General features: G+C 40.1%; 1 protein-coding gene across 1 annotated transcript in view; it reads right to left on the bottom strand.

Moving 5' to 3' along the window:
- Positions 1-21,912, bottom strand: part of LOC134631589 (neural-cadherin-like) — a 96,845-nt gene that overhangs the window by 39,764 nt on the left and 35,169 nt on the right. The window contains exons 2-11 of the mRNA XM_063480069.1: positions 19,225-19,422; positions 15,061-15,286; positions 13,955-14,159; positions 12,696-12,807; positions 9,624-9,873; positions 6,089-6,231; positions 4,385-4,557; positions 2,563-2,731; positions 1,819-1,989; positions 1,338-1,510 (exon numbers count right to left, since the gene is read on the bottom strand). Coding sequence (XP_063336139.1) covers positions 1,338-1,510; positions 1,819-1,989; positions 2,563-2,731; positions 4,385-4,557; positions 6,089-6,231; positions 9,624-9,873; positions 12,696-12,807; positions 13,955-14,159; positions 15,061-15,286; positions 19,225-19,422 — 1,820 coding nt within the window. The remainder of the gene's footprint in view (positions 1-1,337; positions 1,511-1,818; positions 1,990-2,562; positions 2,732-4,384; positions 4,558-6,088; positions 6,232-9,623; positions 9,874-12,695; positions 12,808-13,954; positions 14,160-15,060; positions 15,287-19,224; positions 19,423-21,912) is intronic.

The raw sequence follows: 21,912 nt of genomic DNA, 5'->3' as shown, positions 1-21,912 counted from the left end.
CAGCTAAGACATTTAACATTTAATGAAGTGCTTTTATGGTTACAGCACAAAGATTGTTGCAGGATCCAAATAACTTCTGAAACCACCCTAAAATATGCAACAGCTTTGTTAGGCGAGGTTTTGTGCTTAGCGTTATCAATTTTGCATGAAGTCAGCAGCAAAATTGCCAGAGACTTCCGACACCAGTGCAGTAAAAAGTATGTTAAATAATAAACAGCCCTATAGTGCAATAGCAGGTTTCTGGCCAAAGACCAGCTCCTGTTGAATAAATTAAGGTGAAAACAGGAAGCCGAGCACTGATAGGTCTCAGAAAGGCTACAACATACTTGTGAAGAATGTAAGAAATAAAAAAATGTGTTACATTACTGGCATTGACATTATAAATCACTTGAAGTTAGCTGACAACACTCAGCTCAGTAAACTTTGAAGATAGCGTTTTTAGGTAGTTTTCATACAGAAGCGAATTATGGATACATGTAAAATAACTTGTATTCTGAAAACAACTGTGTAATTTATCTTAAGGGGATTCATCTTTGTATTTCATACTTCTCCAAAGATTGTGGCTTAGTATTTTCATTTTTCAGAAGCTGTTAGCAGGGAGGTTAACTTTGCATTCATAATCTTCCTCACAGTGTTTCAGTTAATCACTTCAAAATACAAAAATCGTTTGTTGGTGCACACTGTCAGTCTTTTTATCAAAGTCTCAGATGATAAACGATGATGAAAGAAAGCTTTGATATATATATATATATATATATATATATATCAAAGCCACAGCATTTATAATAGACAATGAGTTGCAGTGTATGGTAATTAGCTTCTTTTAAACCTGTGCCATTAATTAAAACACTTTTTTGACAGCTACTGCAGGTAAGAGGATGTTTTTGCACATTTAAAGGAAAAGTCTTTGTAACGGAGCACTAGAAAAATGCTAGTCATTAAACAGAACCAAAGGACACACAAGCTGTTAAAATGTATTTTAAATAATTTGTTTAGACTGAATTAGTCTCCCTCCATCTTCTTTCTCTGTGGTATTTCCACATCCAGCACCTCTGGGAGTAGACATACTCAAGACTGGTAGTGGCAGTTAGAGGCACTTTGAGGTGCCTCATTCATTAACTTTGTTGACACAGACCCACAGGCCACTGTGTGTGTCGTCCTGGTATAACTCATTTTGCGGGGACATAATCTACTTACACAGTCTCATTACGAGGACATGCCTTCGTTGTACATAAAAAAGTAAATCCCTAAAAATGAAGGTGAAGACCTGGAAAAGAACAGTTAGGTCTCTGTGTGTGTGTCTGCACTGGCTGACAAAGAGCCTGTAGTTGACTTGCCTGTGAGATGGGCTGGTTAACATAGACCCATCCGGTGATGGGGTTGACCTGCAGGTACTCAGGCTGCTCCAGAGACATGGCGTAAGTGATAGCTGCATTAGTGCCAAAGTCATCATCGTGAGCAGCCACACGCAGAAAACTGGTACCGACCAAAGTGTCTTCCCTCAAGAAATCTGCATGTGAAAGAAATAATGTATGCGCACTCACTTTACTGGTCAAATTTTGCATTATAGTAGCTTAGGGCAAAGGATGATGAAGATCCTTAGGGACAAAAATAAAACCTCTTGGGTTCTCTAAAAACATCCTCAATTAAATAAAATTACTATATAAAGGTGCACAAAGTCAATCAAATTCTCTATGACTTAATATCAGTTTTATTTACTTCTGCATTTTTAATGGGTCCTGGTTGTGCCCCTGCTTTATTAATGCTATGCATATTTCATTTGGACATCAACAAGAATAACATTTATCCCAAACTTACACTCATAGCGCAAATTCTCAAACTTGGGGCTGTTATCATTTTGGTCCAGTATTTGGATGGTTAGCTGACAGATGCCGATCAGTGGCTCCTCTGCCCAATCAGTAGCCGTTACTGTGATCGAATACTCTCTTTGCCGCTCCCTGTCGAAGCGCCGGGCTGTCACAATCACTCCTGTAAATACAGAACAATGATCAAACATACGCACGGCAATACCACACAGTGCTTCTGCACCCCGGTATTTCCACCAATCAACCCAAGATTTTGTAAACAAGTAAACAATTATGAATTTATTCTGAGTAAGTCGAGCATTCCTTTCAAGTGCGGTGACTTTGTTATTAAATCTTGAGATGAAGAAGACTAAGCACGAGCCTAAAAGAAAATGACTGACAGAATAACATGTTGCCTGCACGTGCCAGGACTTCTGAACAGCTTCTCTATTTGCCTACCCCTTAATTATGTACACTCATTTTTTATAATCACACTGAGCTTCTCCCAAATTTAATGAAATGTTAATCAGTATACAGGTTTTGGCATTTGACTTAAATTCCTAAGAATAACAATTCAACGTATAACAGTTGATATTGTATCAGTATGCATCCTCCTCACGTCTCCACGCCTCAGCTCAAAACTACCATTAAAGATGACAATTACCATTTAAATACAACACATTCTACCTACAGCAGACTCTCTGCTCTATGTCTAATTGAGACCTCTTTTACCCCAGACGAACTGAAACTGCTCTACCTGTGTCCGGATGGATTCTGAAGGCAGGCATTGCGCTGTCTCTGTGCATTAGGCCATATTTGACTTTTCCATTTGCCCCCTCATCTGCATCCACGGCATGCACTTGCAACACAAAAGTCCCCGTTGGCTGGTTCTCCAGCACCGAAGCCTGTTCACGATATTGCTGGCACTGAGATAGAGAGGGGAAGAGGAAACAAGGAAGGAGAGATAAATACAAGAAAGTAGTCCTATATAAGGGATTGTATCATCAGAATACGATAATATTAATAAGAAAAAGGGGATCAAAGAAACTAAACTAATTAAGTAGAAGGTCACTACACACACCACACAGGGAGATTCTGCACATGAAACACAATATAGCAGTTATAGATACAGTAGACCACATCTTTGGAAATGAAAACACTTGAACTGATTTCTTTTGAAGAGCCAACAGCGAACAGCTTTGTCTTTGCAAAGAATTCAATCCATTCCCCCTAATGAACATATGCCCCAGATAAAGAGCAGCTCTCTGGAGTCTTTCTTTTTTGTAATCAGATATAAAAGCCAGCTACTCTTTCAACAGAATGACCATGAAAAAAGAAAAACAATAGACAAGGAGGAGCAAGAATGAAATGGAGAGAAGGAGATGGATCAAAGGACGTGAGCATGCAATTAAAAGAAGAATAATGCAAGAGTTCATGGGATGTGATGGCACAGACAGCATGGCCGGAGGCAGCTGTTCATAAAAATCACATAATATAAAGCATAAGGTCATGCTGGCCCAGGTGGTTCTGAGGCATAACTTGATATTCAAACAAATCAAGTTGCCAAGAGTTCAAACCCGCCCGGAAGACCCAGGAGCTCCAGCTCTGCATGAATATGTCTTCTGCCGAAGTTCAAGTCATTCCTAATTAAGGAGGAAGTTAATTAAACAGGTACAGTATATTGTGATGATTTTGCAATTTTTTCATAAATTAATTGAAATCCCACTAGACTGCCTAAAGATAGAGTGGGTGTGCAGGCTAATCGGAACTCATGGGAAAACAGAGCAGAGAGAGACGGAGGCCAGGGAAATGAGAACACCAAGGCAAAATATAAGAGTGCTAGAGAGTGAGGCGAGAAGAGGGAGGGAGGAAGGAAAGAGGAACAGCTGAAATGCAATGAGGGGATAAGACTGAGAAAAATACAACAATGGATTATAAAAGGTTCACGTTGACAGCAACAACAAAAGAAGGAATGCCTGAAAGGTCTGACATTTTGGGAAATACATTTACAGACTCTTTTGCTGATAGTTAGCTGAAAAGATCAATACAACTCTCCTTGTATGGCCTGCATGGTGAATATATAGCTTGAACCAGTAAGTAGTTAGCCTATAAAGACTTAAAACAGGTTGGAAGTATCGCACTATCCAAAGGTGCTGGAAAAGTCTTGAATAAGAGATAGGTAAACAACCGCCCATAAATACATTTATTTTGAAGGCACTACTTTTCTTCTTTGTCCTTGGCTGTTTTACTTTCCTCCCCTCCTTTCTGATTTTCTCACCCACGACCAATTAGTTATACCTGCTCGTCGATACCCCGTCCTTCTTGTGTGTTTAATTCGTCTTTGCCATCAAGTCTTTGTCAGATCGTCTGTGTCCTTTGCCCACCTCTGAGCTCCTGAGCGCCTTTGTCCGTCATGCTGTCTACCCTGGTATCTGCCTTGTTTTGCACCTATAGTTGTGCTAAGCTTCCGTGTGTTTTTCCACTTCCATTTTTGTTTATCTTCTTGGATTTAACCATTTTTTTGTAGGGATTAAGTAAAAAACTAAATGTACTAAAAGTACCAGGGTTGTCTTCCTCACCTCCTCAAATATAGGTTTGTTGTTGTTGACATCATCAACCCCAACGATGACCCGGGCAGTCGAAGACAGAGGGTGTGGTCCGCCTGATGCATTGTCATCTGTGGCCGTTACATTCAGGACGTACTCCAAACCTTGAAGCTTGGGCAGGGGAGTCGAGCGGAGACGGATCAATCCTGCAAAGAGCACAGACCACTTAAATTACTTCTTGTATAGTATATGGTCTATACTAACAGAGTACATACAACCATTCTATAGCTGTTAAGTAGGATGTTATTGCTGCTGAGGAAGTGGACGCATAGTAAGGGATGTGCTATCAATAAAAACACACTAGAAAATGCATACTGCATACTGTTGTTCTAGACGTTGGAAGCAAGATAGAGAGCAGTGAAAATTCACCTCTCAAGTCCACAGAAAGGTAGAAATCTGATATACAGACTAAATCCAAAAACCAATTTCACAGTAGTGATTTTGTCACATTTCTAATCTAATAATTGCATGCTTTCCTCTAAAGATGCCCATCCAGCTAAAGCACTTGAGCGAAAACATAAAGCAGTACAGTGAGTCTGGTCAGAAGTTAACGAGGCTCAGCAGATGCCTATTAGCTGTTCCTCTTGCCCCCTTTGTCTGCTTTCATGTAACAGTCAAGATAAAAGGTGGGATAAAAGGATGGAGCATCTGAGTCAACATCTTTCTCGTCAACAGAAATACAAAAACATCAGAGGTTGCAGAATGAGCAAGCAGCCTGTGATGTGGGGAAAACCCATTGAAGTGAGAGCATGGGGAGTTTTTTTATTCTCTTGTTGTGTTTCTATTCATCCCCTTCAATGCTCTTGATTAAAGACAACACAGCATGCTGATACACACATATGGGAGCGCCTGACTTCCCTCTCTCCTGTATTACTTGTAATTTCACCTGCCCACAGAGCAGAGAAGGATCCAAGGTTCTAATGACAATGCATGACACTGACATTGCTGCACCGCTACATTAAAATTCGCAAACTGTGGGATGTGTGTAGTAATTGTCTCGCCTTAAATGTCAGCCTTGTTTACAAACGCAACACCAGCTCAACCAGCTATTCAGCGAGACAGCATTCGTTGCATATACAGTAAAAGGGAAACCATATAGTGATTTCCCCGCACCCAAAGGATATCAGCCTTAGCATTTTCTTTCTCGGAGGATACACAGAAAGGGTGGAAAGAAATATAAAACGATGACACAAAAGAAAGAGGAGCTGGCGGAGCAGAGCTTGGAGATTGCGAACTATGATAGAGCAGTTGTTGTGAAATTGAATTGAAAGGGTTGGGTGACAAATGTCACAGAGATTGCCACTGGTTTCGGATCAAAGGGTAAATAAAAAAGATAAACTGTGCAGTCATCAATGCTAGAAGGCTAAGAAACATGTGGAACATTCCTCTCTGTACCTGGAAAAAGCCAAACCAAGGACAGAAATTTCCTAAATAATGTTATAGATTTTATTTATGACCCTAATAATAGAAAGAGCAGCACGCGTATAGGAAATATAGCTTTTATTATCAGCTTTCAATATCTTTTCACACTGCCTTTGAAAATAGAGGCTGTTCCTTGCACACCTTTGTTACAAAAATATATTTGAGAAAATTGAAAGCGCAATTTGACAGAAAGCCCATCGATTACAATGAGAGCTGAATAATATGACACCTGGTCGGAAAATTAAGAAATATCACCTTTCTGGCTGTCAATGACAAAATTTTCTTCCTCGTTGCCTGCTGTTATGGAGTAGAATATACCATCGCCATCTGGATCTTTGGCCAGAACTGTTGCAACCAGGGTGTTGGGGCCTGCATCCTCAGAAACGAATGTTCGATATCTGCAAAGAGGAACTCAAGTTTAGAGAAAGTGAGAACACATACATGGTGGAAGTCAATAATAGAAACCCACAAACAAAGAGACTAGAGATATGAATCATTTACACAGTCCAGGGCATCGAGAAGCTGATTAGACTTATGGTTGTGGCTTTTACTTGTCACTATGATTTAACCTGTCCTCTTAGCTGGCCAGACCAGAGACAAATGATAATGTCTACTGGGATGTTGAAGCCATTGAACAAATGGTGCTTCCACATACCCTGCCCACTGTGGGCCATTTGATCCACTGCCTTTTAAAATGTCAACAGTGATTTGCTTGCTCTGTGGTGCTGGGTAGCAAAATGCCCAGCAAGACACAGGAGACTGATATACCGCTGTGGTACAAAGCACAATGGGGAGGAGATTAACTCTGTGACTAGGAGGACGCACAGATGAAGAGAAATTGTAAAAAAAAAAAAAAAAAAAAAGGTGAGAAAGGAGCAGCTAGGTGACAAAAAAGAAGGCTGTCAGTGAAATGACAAGTAAAGTGAAATGTGGGAGTGGGAGAAAAAAGAGAGTAAAAGAGGACGGCTGACAGAGAGGAGCAGGCTATAAGAGGGGGCGGTGTTCTCACAGAGTTCGAGTTGATTCGTCAGCAGAACTCATCCCCTGTGAGATTTTGTGCTGTATCCTCTTCTAATGTGTGTGTGTGTGTGTGTAAGTATGTGTGTACGTGGGGTGGGGCTGCGGTGTCTATGGTGAAAAGTCAGAGGTGATTGATGGTTTACAGAAGAACGCTGATGGGTGATTCATCTCCGCCAGCCTCGGCAATCTCCGTGGCAACATGAGTGACCTGTAATCTGTCACCCGGCTCAGAGGCCACCTCTCCGCAGCTCTGAGGGGATGAAACATATACACTCCCTTTGCTTTTCTTCCTGAAGCGTCTTCCTACATCTCACTGAACTGTGAAGTTGTGCTCAGACATGGTACGCCTGCCTGCCTGTCTGTCTGCTTCCCTGCATGTCTGGACATTTTGCATTTCCATGGAGTCTCTCGCCGTCTGTCCCTCACTTCAATCACATTTAGCCTCTCTGTGGCTCGTTCAGATGCAAACTGAGAGGGAAAAAACACTAGCCCGTCCACTCATCTGTCAGGCAAGTATCTCAATTAATCTGAATATAAGAGTCATTTTTTAAATGTTAATGTGCACACTCTACCTCCACATGAGTCTCTGTTCTTTTTTGAGCACTATAGCCCAATTCTAATCTGCAGCCTACAGCCTCTCGCTGCACTTGCACATTTACATGGAGGCTCCGCCACATTAAGTGTCATTCCAACCCTACTAGCCTTAAGTGTGAGTGGGTTATGAATCCTTCCAATACTGAGACTGCATCAGTGCAGGCTTACTACCCACAGTGCTGAAAGGTGAAGAGCTTGTTTTGTTTCCTGCATGAAGGAAACTCCACGCATATGATTGTTGTGGTTTAGGGTCTTTACCTTACAATTTAAAGTGCCTTGTTGTGATTTGGTGCTACATAAATAACACTGAACTGAACTGCATTCATAAAATTGAGTTATATGTAATTATTTCAGTATGATTGCATCTGTAATAAAGAAAAATGAAATGGCTTCCCTTAAAACTAAAAACCCACAAGTTTTTTTTTTTTGTTTTTTTTTAATCTTACAGTAAAATAATGTTGCTTCATTTGTTCTTTTTTGCTTTCAGCAACCAAATCTTAACTTTATTCTGCTGAATTTATCTGAAATATTCTGTTCAGCAGTTTCCACCTTTTTTTAAGTGCTTTATAAATAAAGATTACTATTTTCCATTCTGGTTATAGAGGTCAAGAAGAAGTTGGAGAAATGAATGAAGAAAAGTAGAATAATTTCAACAAATGCTGAATACTGTCTGTGCTTTAAATGATTGAATACAATTCAAATGGAGCACACACTTTTTTCAGTAGATGATAGACATCATCTTAATAGACCTACTTGGCATATTCTCACAGAAAGTACTGTTACTATTAAATAATGGCAGGTCTTCCCAAAGCTTGCTGGTACATTCTACACTACCCCTTAATTAAGAGACTCTCTGCAGACACAAGTGTGACTCAACACAGAGTTTCACTCATCACTGAGTTGGAGGAAGTAGCAGTCGAATTCGAATTGGGCCCCTGCTCGCTTCCCTCACAGCATTTATCTACATCTCAGAAAGCCATAGTGTGAGGAAGCGCCTAACACATGCTACCTGGCAAAATGTCTGCATTTCTAACTATCTGTCTGCTGGGAAGAATATTTGCCTGACTGCCGACAGGCTTCTCTGTTTATCTGCATATCTGACTGGCTGTCTACTCGCAGTGTATGTTTTGGCATTCTCTACTTGCTTGCCCTGCAACCATGTTTCAGTGTGTTTTTCTTTTCAGTTTTATGTTTGTCTGCCTACATCTCCACCTTTCTGCCCACCTCATTGTTTGGCTGTGTGTCTAGCCAGTCACTGAGACTGACACCTGACAATGCAACAAGAGCAGGTAACAGAGGTCTGCAACAGTCTTGTGTGAAGGTCATTGAAACATGACTGACAGGACAAGCAGCTTACTCGTTCGGTGGAATAAATGTAGCAGAGCCACAGTGACAGTTGCTGCCCACCCACTTATACAGCTTTGCCAAAAAGCCACTCTGGGACACACTGGATTGCATCCATATGTCAGTTTACTGCATACCTTTGGAAAAGGCCAAAAATAAAACCCAGAGAGTGTGAAGTGAATGCTCGAATTCACTACAATATTGGACCACAAACATTTTGAGCTATCCATCAGAACATGCTGTGAAACTAACAATGTCACACTTTGTGATTAATGTGAGTAACAGACTGTTTTGATGCCAGATGGCTGTGATTAACACACCAAATAAAACATATTGAGTTTGTCTTATGCTGGTGGATTCACTACAGCAGTTTGGAGACGAGTTGGCCACTATTCACAACAGGACTCCCAGCATCAAATATTATTGCAAAGGATAGCCTCAAGGAAGGCAGGGCTGTGATGTATGATGTAACAGCCCATATGTCTGTGATGCAACTACCTTGTCTGCTCAAAGAGTAAAGCTTTGATAAACTCAAATACGATCAGCTGGTGGATCAGAATGTAAGCAGTGGCAGCAATGGCAACATTATTTAAACTCTGCTTGAGTTTGATGTTAAAAAATGTTCAATTCTGCGTAAAGAAAGATGCAACAACACAAAGACATCCATGCATTGGATATTTTTTATAGTCATTTATTGATTTTTTTTCATTGCACTTTTGTATCTCAGCCTTAGTTTTTTGATGCAGCTGTTTTATGTTTTCAAACAATAGTTGCAAATTATGATGATAAACTGTTGATTTTGGTTTGTGATGGGGAAAAAAAGACTACTTACACAGGCTGGGAGAATTCGGGGGCTTCATCGTTGACATTCGCCATCCTCACACGGACGGTGGCAGTGCCAGAGTGAGGTTCGTCCCCACTGTCCACCGCCATCACCACAAACTCATAGAGATGATTAGGCCTCTCATAGTCAAGCCGTCTCGCTGGGAAAACAGTCCCATGGGGTGAAATGCTGAAGTCCGGGCTCAGGGTGTAATAGGTGAGTTCAGCATTTAACCCTGAGTCACAGTCCGTGGCTAACACTGGCAGGAGGAAAGACATCACACGAGAGCCATCAATTACGAGTTAATCGAAAAGGGCTGATGAGATGTGATCAGCTCATGAATATGTTGACATCTGTGTAGATCATTATCTCTTTATGGCCTTGCTAAACATGCGATAAATCACAAGCTATGACAGCTACAATTACTAGAACAGAAACGGTGCCCTTCCAGAATGATTACTATCATTTGACAATACGAGCTTAAAGACAGCAAAAAGACAGAGTGAAATGGACAGTGTTTGTGTGTGGATTTGGAAATGATTTTATTCTGGGGTAATTATAGAGAAGAAACAAGTATAGATTGGTTTCCAATGTGTGGTGTGATTTTCTCTAAGAGTATAGCCACAAACACTGTGTGAGTTTCACTTAAAATCACTGTTTCATGCACATCCCCTCAAGCTCATAACAATTGTGTACTGCATATTCTTTTGATGTGTGTATTTTCTGTGTGTCAAGTATCTGCACCAGCAAGCAGCCTGTGCGTGTCAGTGCCATCTGAACATCTTGTAATACATTTCCAGACAGGTAATTTACTACGCACCCTTTGCATTTAACTGTTACAGTGTGACTGACTCATTAAAAGGTAAAGACAAAGTGAAAGTGAAGTAAATCTCCTTTGAACCTTGCTGTTACCAGCTCAGTCTGCACAGTGTTTTTATCTTCTTCGATCGAGTTTAGCTATAGTTTGGTCCATACGTCTTTGGACAGTGAGACATTTTTCTAAGTCGGTCTAGGTACACCACCACAGTGCATTTTAGATCAAACAATCAAAATGTGACTTTATACACAGTCCTACATTTTCAGAGGCTCAAAAGTAATTGGACAAACTAACATAACTATGAATAGATAAATGGTTTCAATACTTGGGTGGAAAATCCTTTGTAGTCAATTACTGCTTGAAGTCTAGAACCCAGTGGCATCACCAAATGCTCTTTTTCCTCCCTTGAGATGCTCTGCTAGGCATTTTCTGCAGCTGCCTTCAATTGCTGCATGTTTGTGGGTCTCTTTGGCCTCGATTTTGTCTTCAGTAACTGAAAAGCATGCTCTATTGGGTTGAGATAAGATAAGCTATTCTGGCCATTAAAGAATATCCCATTTCTCTGCCTTGAGAAACTCTTGGGTTGTTTTTGTAGTACGCTTTAGGTCATTATCCATTTGGAGTGTGAAGCACCATCCTAACAGTTTTGCTCAGAGAACAGAGCTCTTTAAACTTTAGAATTAATTCTGCTAATTTTATCAGTAGTCACATCTTCATTAAACACCTGACCCGGTTCGACTGGCAGCAACATATTCCTCCACCATGCTTGACAGATGATGTGGTATGCTTTGGATTGTGAGCTGTTCTTTTTCTTCTCCATACTTTTCGCTTCCCATCATTCTGGTACAAGATCGTTTTGGTTTATAAAGTTTTTTTCCCCCAGACTGTGCTACCTTAGATGTGTCCTGACAAAGTCTAATCTGGTGTAACCACTGGTTCCCACCATGTTGTAAACCCTCTGTATTTCCATTCATGAATTATTTATTCCCTGATTGTGGACTTTTGTGTTCTTGACTTGTTTGTATATTGTGAAGAAGACGCACTGTAATAGACATTTCATTCCATCACTTTGACATTTTAGTTACCTGTGCAGTTCACCAGTTTAAGCTACCTTGTTAATCTAAATTAGGGTGGTTTTACAGAATGATACAGTCCTATAACTGCACTGAATATCAGCTATAGTCCTTTTGCAGCATAAAAGTCTCCCTTTTATACTTCTGCTTTTCAACCCTTTAAGATGACACTTTGTCTCCATTTTCTTTTCATCTTTGATTCCTCTACTGCCACCACACTGGTTATGTTATTTTTTTCTCGGTGCATCGGTTTGTATTGGTTGCCATTTTCTCCTACCACTGGCTTTGCAGTGCCAACAGTCTTTACCGCTCCAGGCTGTTTATTCGAATGTTTTGAGATTAAATTTGTTCCATTTTTCTCAGTCAGAATGCACCAGAAACAATTGCCCAGCTTGAGATTCCCACTGTAGCCAGTGGGGTAAAGAAGTCCCAGAGGCACAACAGCATTTGACAATAACTAAAGAGAGAGCAATGTGAAAGGCCAAACAAATAGCCCCGAATAATGTTTTGTTTTGGGGTTTGTTTTTGCATATTATGTGGCGTGTTTAACATTTCAAGGGTTAACTTTGTGAGTTAAATATCACGCATGGTGAAAGAATCCCTTTCAGATAGTTCTGTATCTGTGGCTGTGGCTAAATACTGAATCTCATACATACAGAATCCCAAAACACTCAGATCTCATGAGTGCAGTTAGAAGTGTAATTTTAATCACCAGTGACAGTGGTAAAAGTGTGTGAGAGATACAGGGTCACGCATTATGAAACAAACAACTGTATCTGATTAAAAACACACCACACTCTGTTTCTACACTTCCCTCAATAGGTTTCTTAATTAGTGTGTATTTTTACAAGTTAAGCAGTGATGACAGCAAAACATATTCTTTCAGCCTCATAATTAAAAATTATAAGCTAGACCATGCAGTAATAGATAAACTGCCATTATTCATACAAAACGTAATAAATCAAAATGTATGGTGGGGTTTTTTTTAGCAGCTACACTGGTTCAGTATGTAACAGATTATGATGTAAATACGAAACACTTTCACTGGGAAACTCAAGGTCAGACGAGAAACTCTTCTGTTAAGATTCAGTTGCTGTTTTCCCCTAGGAAAAAGTTACTTTTTATAAAGTTTCTTTCTTTAATTCAAAAAGAACCAGATGGATGTGACATATGGGGTCAGAGGATTCTCACCCTGCAGCAGGGATGTTGCCGTGGTTACAGTCTCGGGGACTCCATCCACACTATAGATGGACTGAAGAAACTCTGGGACACAATCATTCTCATCCGTTATCAACACCTGAACCTGATTAGTGCCGGCGTGATGGGATAAGAGAGGAGAGGAGAGGAAAGGAGAGGAGAGGAAAGGAGAGGAGAGGAGAAAAGTGGAGAGAGGAGAGGAGTCATACAATCAGTATATAAGAAGACAAAATTAAGCTTTAGTTATCAACTCTCAATTCTAGAAAACAACCGTATGAAAGTTTCTGTACAGGAAGCTGACCCGAAAACTTAATCTAAATTGCATTTTATAGCTCCCCAAGTTGCCAGTTCAACACATTCTTTATCTTCCACTCCATGATTTTCTTGAGTCAAAAATAGAAATGTTCTTAGCATGTGTGTGCCTCACTGTGCGCATTTGCGACAAAGGCCCTTAGTCGCCCCTCCACCCTACAAGCTCCCTGTCACCACTGTGTGTAAAGTGTGAAGTGACAGCTGAGTAATAGTCCTGAAATAGCTGGGATAGGTTTTCCCAGTTTCCATCTCTTATTCCACAACATGCAGCTGAGCAGAAGGAGGTTGTGCCCGCTAAATCTGCGGTACAAAGTAAGAGCCCGACATGATAATTGGGCAACAAAATCTTTTCAATTAATAATTGAAATCACACTGCAGTTGTAAATAATTTATCTAGAAATATTCATTTGTGAAGGATGTTTTCAGATTTTGATTTCTTGTGCCTAAGAGGGTGCTATATTTTGCAGCGTTCATCTCTAGATAACAATTGACAAAAAGCACTTAGTGAGACACGAAGGCGAAGAGTGAAACCGCAGAACAAAAATTCACTTGGGTCACCAGTCTACTTGTTAACATTTAAAAACCATTCAGGCGTGCCACTGCTGTAGACAGTTACAAACTATGCTGCTCCTCTTTTGTGGTTATTGCCAAGCAGTGTGATGTCAACAGGTCACTGTCGTTAACCGTTATGAGCTATTTAGATGAAAACCTGCCTGCCTCGGAGCGTTGTGGCAATCCAGTGGGAGAGCGCGACAGACAAAATCATCCAAACAGCAGAACATATTTTGTTATTTCGTTTAATTCTCCAAAGTAATAGTAAATGCCTGAGTCGCAGTCACAAACATCACAGTGGACCTCAGCTTTGGCCTCAGATTACAACAGAGCTTGAACTCTTACATGACTCCTATTTGGTGCCCGTATCTCTGTCTAATTAAACTAACCTCTGTTGCAGTGCTGAGGCTGCCTGGCTCTTCACTGGCTCGCACCATCAGAAGGTAGCGTCGCTGGTCATTCTCATAATCCAGTGTCCTGGTCAGGCTGATCTCCCCCGTCTCCTGCTGAATGCTAAAAAGGCTACTGGGATTGATCAGCAGGCTATAGCTGATTTGCTGCTTCTGGAAGGAGATAGCAAACACCACCAGGAAGCTGTAGAACAAAGAGAAAGCGATTAAAAGAAATGGGAAAAAAGAGTCTTTATTGTTTGATTTTAGCTGCAGCCTTGTTGAATTAGAATCGAAATCCTCTTCTCCTACATCAGCACTGTGCTGTAATGAAATCAATTATTGTATGGCCCATTGGCTATGTGCTATAAACACAGTCAATCAGTGATCGTCAGTTCTGTGTAATAATGTGATACTATTATGTAGATATCAGTGTTTGTTTTGACAGTGAAGAGAGTTTGCATTCCCTAATAGAAAGTGATGATAATAAGTCAGTTCATGCTTGAGTGCACTGGTGTGAACAAATGAATATTTATTAACAAATTCTTAACAAGTTATGCTTGAGATTTGACACCTTTTGTGTGTTTTTATGCATGTCTGCATTCATTATTGTAGGACTTATGTTTGCAGAGCAGAGCTATACATACTGAAATTTCAGTGATTTACATTATTATGCTAAAGTCTGCATGTGTAACTGTCCTCATGTGAGTCACTACGTGAGACAGCACATCGTCTCATGCCTGCATTCATCTTAGTCTTTGTTAATTTACAGAAATTAAGTGTATTAAAAATATGTCTACTATATTGTTGCATTTTTAATGTTGTGCTTGCAGTATTGGGCAATTAAACATACCGAGGCAGCAATGAAGAATCTGACACAAAGTGTTTGCTGATAACCAGATGGGAACAGATAAAGATCTAAAAAGGCCTGGCATATGTGTTTAACAAGAAATGACTTGTAAAGATATAATAATTTCAGCTTTACAGAATGAATATAACACACTGGAAGAAGAAAAGCATTTTTCATGATATTTTGCTCCTAATACGCAGCTGGAACGTATCCCTGAGTATGTTTATAAGTGGATGCAAACACAGGCAGTACTCACGGCTGTCCCTCAGGTGTGTTTTCTGGTATTGAGATGGCATAGCTTGTATTGGTGAACTGCGGTGCTCTAGCTCCCGCCACCACAGAGAGCATGGCAGGGGCACTGCGGCTCCCCATGCCGTCAAGGGCCACCACGCTTAACAAGTACTCTCTCTCCCTCTGAAGTACCAGCCCTGTGGTCACCACCTGGCCTGTCTTCTTGTCAACAGCAAAGCAGCCATCGCCGCCTACAGGGAAATACAATGACATTATTTTCCACAACTGGATCCAAACCAATGCACGGGCGATCACCTGAATGCAAACACAGAAATGTTTCCCGAATAGCCTTTTGAAATACGGATTTCTGTCTTACTGTGTTTGTGGAATTAAGATTTATACAATCTGTTAAGCTCTAATAGAATTAATAAATATGATTTATGTATAAACACATTTAATTTTATTCATTCTGTGCAATTCCTTAATCATAATAGTCAACAACTGTTGTTACGTTTAATCATTTTTGGACTTTTTACTTATATTAAAATCTTTTGATAGTTTATTCACTGTCAACAAGAACTTCAATTATTTTTAACTCCTATTTGTTTTTAGGCAGTCTGATAGATATTTAACAGCAACTGCATTTTTCATTTCACAGACACTTTGGACCAAAGTAATGTACTAATGACAGGAAATTGAAGGTAGTGTAAAAGAATTCAGATCATAAACAGTTTAAACTCTTAAAAATTATATCTTAGTTACTATAAAGCATGTTAGTATATACCTTAATGTATATTTGCTCTTCACATTTAGATGTCAGAATCACAGCATACTGAGAAGAGAAGGGAACCAAGCACAGATCCTTTAGGGACCCCAGATGCCATGAAGTAATGATTGCCTTCCCTCACTTGTCATTTTCAAAGAACACCGTGTGAAACTAAAGAGCAGCTCTGTACTCAAAATGACGATAAGCGTGAATAGAGGGGCCAGGAATATTTGGTGGCTCACCAAAAACCTCATATATATATATAAAGTCAAAGCACCGGTTCTGCTCGGTGAGAATTGATGACTGGTTATCAGGTCTCACTGACCTCAGGACTTCCATTACTGACGGCAGTGCAGTGTCAGTTGAAATTTCAGCCTTGGTCCTCAGTAGTTTGCTTGTTCTCAAGGCTTATACTGACAAAGAAGCCTTTCCAAGCGATACATTTTAAATTGTAAAGAGCGATTTTTCATATTCAAAAATATTCATATTAAAAAATGGCCAGAAAATCTTTTCTGTGGAATTTAGAAACTAAATTACAGCTGACTTTTTATTTATTTACCTTAGAACACCTTACAGTTTTAAATTATTTAAATATGTTTTATTTTATTCTGGTATAAATTGGTCATTAATAATATAAATGGGGGTTAGGAATAATTGATGTTTTATTGTTGTTTGCAACAAACAAGTGTCAGAAATGGAACTGAGGATCAGTTCAGGAATGTGAAGATACATGCACATCTTGCACTTTGTGTTTTGTGTTGTACTATCTGGATGATCATCGTGTAATTAAATAAATTATGATTAAATTCTTGTATAAAAAGAAAATCTTAGAGTAGTAGAGGTTCACTAATCTGCAAAACACTGCATCTAAAAGTTGTGGAACAACTTCAGAATAATGTTTGTCAGCACAATCTCGTGAAGGCTTTGAATATCTCATCATCTAGCTCGTCTACAGTAAATAATATCATCACAAAATTCCAAAATTCTGGATAAACCCATGTGTGCAAGCTGAAAATCAGTCCTCAGGATCTTCAAGCTCTCAGCCAGCACTGCATGTGCTCAAGAAAGATTCCAGAAATCACTATTTGTGGACACAGTGTGCCATTCCAAACTGTGTCCACAAATACAGGATAAAGCTCTATCATACAGTCTTCTTCAGTTCAGAACGGAAGAATCCTCTTGGATGATATACGAAACGTCTTCACAAATCAAAAGAAGTTCAGCCGCCTTCCTTTCAAGCACTTGAGATGATACGCAGCGGTAAACATGGCTCTGTTCCAACATAACTGAGACATGCAGCTGCCATCAAAGCCAAAATGGCTTTATTTTTTTATTAAAATGGTACATTATCTACATTTAAACATTTAAATTTTTTCCTGTTTGATACTGCAAATAAAATAAGGGGTTATGAAATGTTTAAATGATTGCATTCTGTTTAAATTTACATTTTATGTAGTGTCCCCACTTTATGCCTTGGGGATTGCAGTAATTAATAAGTTCTATAATATTCAGGCTGTTGACAAATCTTATAAAAAGCCAAATCCAACACTGTGTTCTTAATTCTCTCAATAATGTGACTTAATAATATGAACCAAGCCAATTTGTAAATATTGGAGACAAAGATTTTTAAAATCACACAGAAAAAAAGCTATAAAATAGGCAATAAAAATGTATTAATACACAATGAAGTAACAGAACAATGCATATGGGAATGACTCAAAATGAACCACAGTGCTAATGTTTATTGTAACAAAGGAAATGTCTCCCTTTCAGCAGAATGCCTTAATGACTTATTGATGGGTTTTTTTAATTATTTTGGAAATATATGGAGGTCTTGGGATCAGAGGAATAAATCAGGCAGTGGTTACACAGGTTTGATAAGATTTGTTAGGATTGTGAGAAATATAGCGTATGACCAAACTCCTTTTTATATACTCTTTAGACATTCTTAGTTATGACTTTCACCTTTCACCTGACGAGTGACTACTTTTACTTTCCAATTTAAGTTTACATCGAGCTACTCAACTTCTACTTTTCCTTAAGTTATAAAACATTTTTTTCTGACTGTGGTGTTTGTAGAAATTTTGATTAGCAGCTATGGAGAAATGTTTTAATTAGTGAGTCCCATTGTTGTTATGATCATCCTGCCATTGGTTTCCCACTCTTCCACAGACTGACAGCCGGTAGGAGCAATGCATCAACAAAGGTATCAATGTGCCAAAGGCAGTGAAGGAAGAATGCTAGCAAGCAAACATGGAAGTAATCAATGTAAGACTCTAAATATTTTAAAAAAGATGGGTGAAAAAATCCATCCAACACTATTGTTAAACCACAAGGATGCACACCGTGCATTAGGATGAGGAAGGCTGCATATAAACATAACCAAGTGTTTCTATACAAAAAAAACAAAAGCAAAAAACTCTGGAGGGCACTTTTTTACTTTTTCTGCTGCCGTTGAATACTAAAAAAATTGGGTCAATCAGGGTGACACTGATCAACTGAAGGCTGGCTACTGTCATCTCATCTCATCTTCAGGTTTTTAAAATTAAGCACAGGATAAGAGGGTTAAATAAATAATATGAAATCTCAACATTGGTTCTATCGTACTTACATTAAATATCTAGTTTTTTAATGTTTTTTTTATCTAGTTCTTTTAAGTTTATGTTAGCTGCTTTGACAAATGTCGCTGCTTATTTGAGTTCTCAGCATAGACAAGGGGCGAGACAAAGACAAGGGCCGCTCTGTAGTATTTGTGGTTTAAAGTCAAAACGTGAAGCTGTGCGATGTACTAATGCGAGTCAGAGGGAAGTCAGTAGTGTTTTGTAAAGCCCCATTGGCAAGATTAGCACATCCCCCAATCTCTGACATGTGAACAAACCTCTATCCCCTCAACCACCAGGGGGTCTGCTATGGCAGACTTCCAACAGCCAAATGCGTGTATGTGTATTTTAGCGTGTGTGTCTGCAGAATTTACTCTGCGTATGCAACATGGAGAATTAGAGAGATAGATAGAGTGCATGATAAGTGCATAAACAAATGTGCGAAGGCCTCTGGCTGTGTGTGTGTGTCTGACTGCTGCGATTGTGTATGTGTGTGTAGAAAAAGGAAGAGGGACAGAGATACAGAAGAAAAGAGAAATAGGGTGACAGAGAGATAGAGAATCTAACGGACACCTAAAGAACCTATGAATGCATGAATGAATGTGTGAATGCCTCTGGCTGTCATGTCTGAGAACTGGTGTCTGACTACTTGTATTTATTTTCAAGTCTCTATAGCTTGTCAACTTATTTTAACAACAACACAATCTATTTTAATACAACTTCCCTTCTATATGCGTGTGTGTGTGTGTGTGTGTGTGTGTGTGTGTGTGTGTGTGTGTGTGTGTGTGTGTGTGTGTGTGTGTATGAACAGCAGAAAGCTTACCATCTGACAAAAAGTATTCCACCTCTCCACTTTTACCCTCATCCCCATCATGAGCCTGGAGCTGGTAGACAAACGTTCCCGCAGGGGCCTCAGGGGATACGACAGCCAGGTAAGGGTACGGCTTCATATTCCACTCAGGGACGTTGTCATTGACATCAGTGATCTTCAACTTCACCTTGTTCAGGTACCAGTCTGGGCCTGGGGGATAGTGCAGAGATAGTGATGGAGCTCTGGTTACAAAAAGTGACAGCTGTCATGTAACTGAGTGTGCAGCAGGGAGACATGTTGCCAGGGGAATGTGAAGCGCCAACAAGCACAGAGTCAACTAAGGGTACAGGTATGTGAGATATACATCCTCTCCAGTAGATAGCAAAAACCAGGACTGCATGATTAAACTAAATGTTAATGGGTTTTTTTTCTGTGCCTGTACTGTGTAACTGATACCGCTACAGTCTCAATTCAGCTCAGAGGTCTGGTCAAAGTCAATTACCACACTATCTTTAACTTAGTAATTTAACGGCTATCTTTCCACTTTCTTTTGCTACACCATAGCTGCCAGAAGCTCAGGAAATTGTTGTAAGTGGATGTCAGGAGGTATGTTTGGGCCCAGGGTTGAGGACGGTGGATATGACATCATCCATTCATTCTCCATCAGGGTTTCCATCCAGGCATCCAGACACCTTGGTTCCCATGGGAGAGAGCCTCAGCCACAGTCTCATCTACCATGTCTGGGGTAAAGCTACCTTGATCTTCCCACAGGGGCGTGGGGATGATGCCTCACGACTGCAGGCACTTTGTCGCCTGCACACTGCCTCACTGAAGTGAATAAGAAGATTCCAGGAATCCAATTACCAACTCGCTCAACCTAAGCCGGGGCAGACAGCAAGGGAGCACAACAGCACCCAAGGAGAGGCGGTGTAAAACTGTGTCTCTATGACAGAAGCATAGCGTGACTTTTCCTGGAACTGATAGTAAGGGATCGTTATCCACATTAAACACAATGACACAATCTGGAAACAATGTTCACAAGAAAAACTCGTGACACTGTCACAGGCCCCAATCTAGGACACATTTTATGCAGAATCTATTCCTGCGATGTGGAGCAAGTCACAGAATTGTAGGCTAAGACACTATTTTCGCAAATATTGGCTGTGATCTTGTGTCAACGTGGCATGAAGGAATATGTCAGAAGAGGTGCCAAACAGTTCAGTAGACTGCAATACACAGAGGCCATCTGCCTCACCCCAGAAAAGAAAAACCCCCTGCCAGGACAAACACATTGACACACACAAATGCATGCACATACAGATCTGAACACAACCCCACACATGCGCAAGCAATCCCGTCTCAAACACACACTTGCATGTCGCTTTCTATCTTCCTGTCTTTCTCTCACAAACACACACCATGGACACTTAGGCACAGAGGTGAGTTACCTAAAGGCTAAAAGTAACTATGGATTTCAAATCCCATTATGTAAAAGGTTTCATGTTTCTATCCACGGGCTATGTATGTACTTTTTAATCCAAGACAAAAGCAGCAGGAGTGTGCGATGCATCCTTTCACTACCTGAGGGCTGCCTCAACAGATGTGCTGTCTGTATAAAGCAGTTCTACTTAGCTGGTTTCCATAATGTTCTGCAACACAATGTCTTTCCAAAGTCTATTATAGCTGATAATGTAAAACTATATACCTCTAATGAGTACATGCACACAGCAAATGGTATGAAGTCTTCAAACTGCATGAAAATATTTGACAGCACCTTGTGTTGGCTCAAATGAGTTGGAAAAGAGAAGGTGGATGCGGAGATCGCAATTCCTATTTCCTTTTGAACTCTTTTACAGTTAAGATGCGTTTTGATGAAAAATGCAACGTTACACTCCATACTAGCTCGTGAGTGTTCACAACTGAAACACAATAGCTATAAAGTGTGTGACAGCTCCTAAAAGGATTGTTAGAGGGATAATAACAGAGAGAGGAAGAAGCTAGAGGAGAGAATTAATCTCGCTTTCTGCTCAGGCTTTAAAGTTGCTCTGTGGAGAGGAAAGTTCTGACTGGGATCTGACGATAGTTCGTTTTGGATAAATAGCCACTGTATCGTGGGGGCAGAGAAACTAATCAATGTTCAGATGCTATCTCCTAAAATGTTGACAGCGGCAATTTATGCGCTTTAAGCCAGATCATCCTGCTCTGTAAGACGGAACAATCCTTTCGTGATGAATAATGAGAAAGGATAAAGATTCTATTGCAAAGTAGACGGGTTTAAAAGGCACTTAATCAAAAAGAAATCAGAGCTCCAGCACTTAACATTTAGTTGACTATCAAATCTTTGCGGGGAGTGGTGCAAGACACATTCCTCGCCTCCTGCTTGTTGGTGTCTTTCCCAGGCATGTCTCTGTGGTAATGGTGGTGATGATTTTACAAGGCTCCATCTAATTAGCTTGTTACAGAGAGACTAATCAGAGCCAAGGCAGATAATTAGAGCCTATCAGCTCTGGAATGATAATGAAGAATGTAGTAGTAAGTGCGTATGAGTGTGTGTGTTGTATGTGTGTACGCGTTTGCGTGTGCAAGGTGAGAGTCCATACGTGTGTACGGGCAAAGGAGAGTGCACGCCGCATGTTCCGAGGCTGCAAATGCATGCGACTCCTCTCTGATCTAAATAGGGAGATGCTGTGAATGATGCCC

Source organism: Pelmatolapia mariae, linkage group LG7 (genome assembly GCF_036321145.2).
Source record: "Pelmatolapia mariae isolate MD_Pm_ZW linkage group LG7, Pm_UMD_F_2, whole genome shotgun sequence".
Lineage (NCBI taxonomy): Eukaryota > Metazoa > Chordata > Actinopteri > Cichliformes > Cichlidae > Pelmatolapia > Pelmatolapia mariae.
This window is presented reverse-complemented; position numbering and strand designations above follow the sequence as displayed.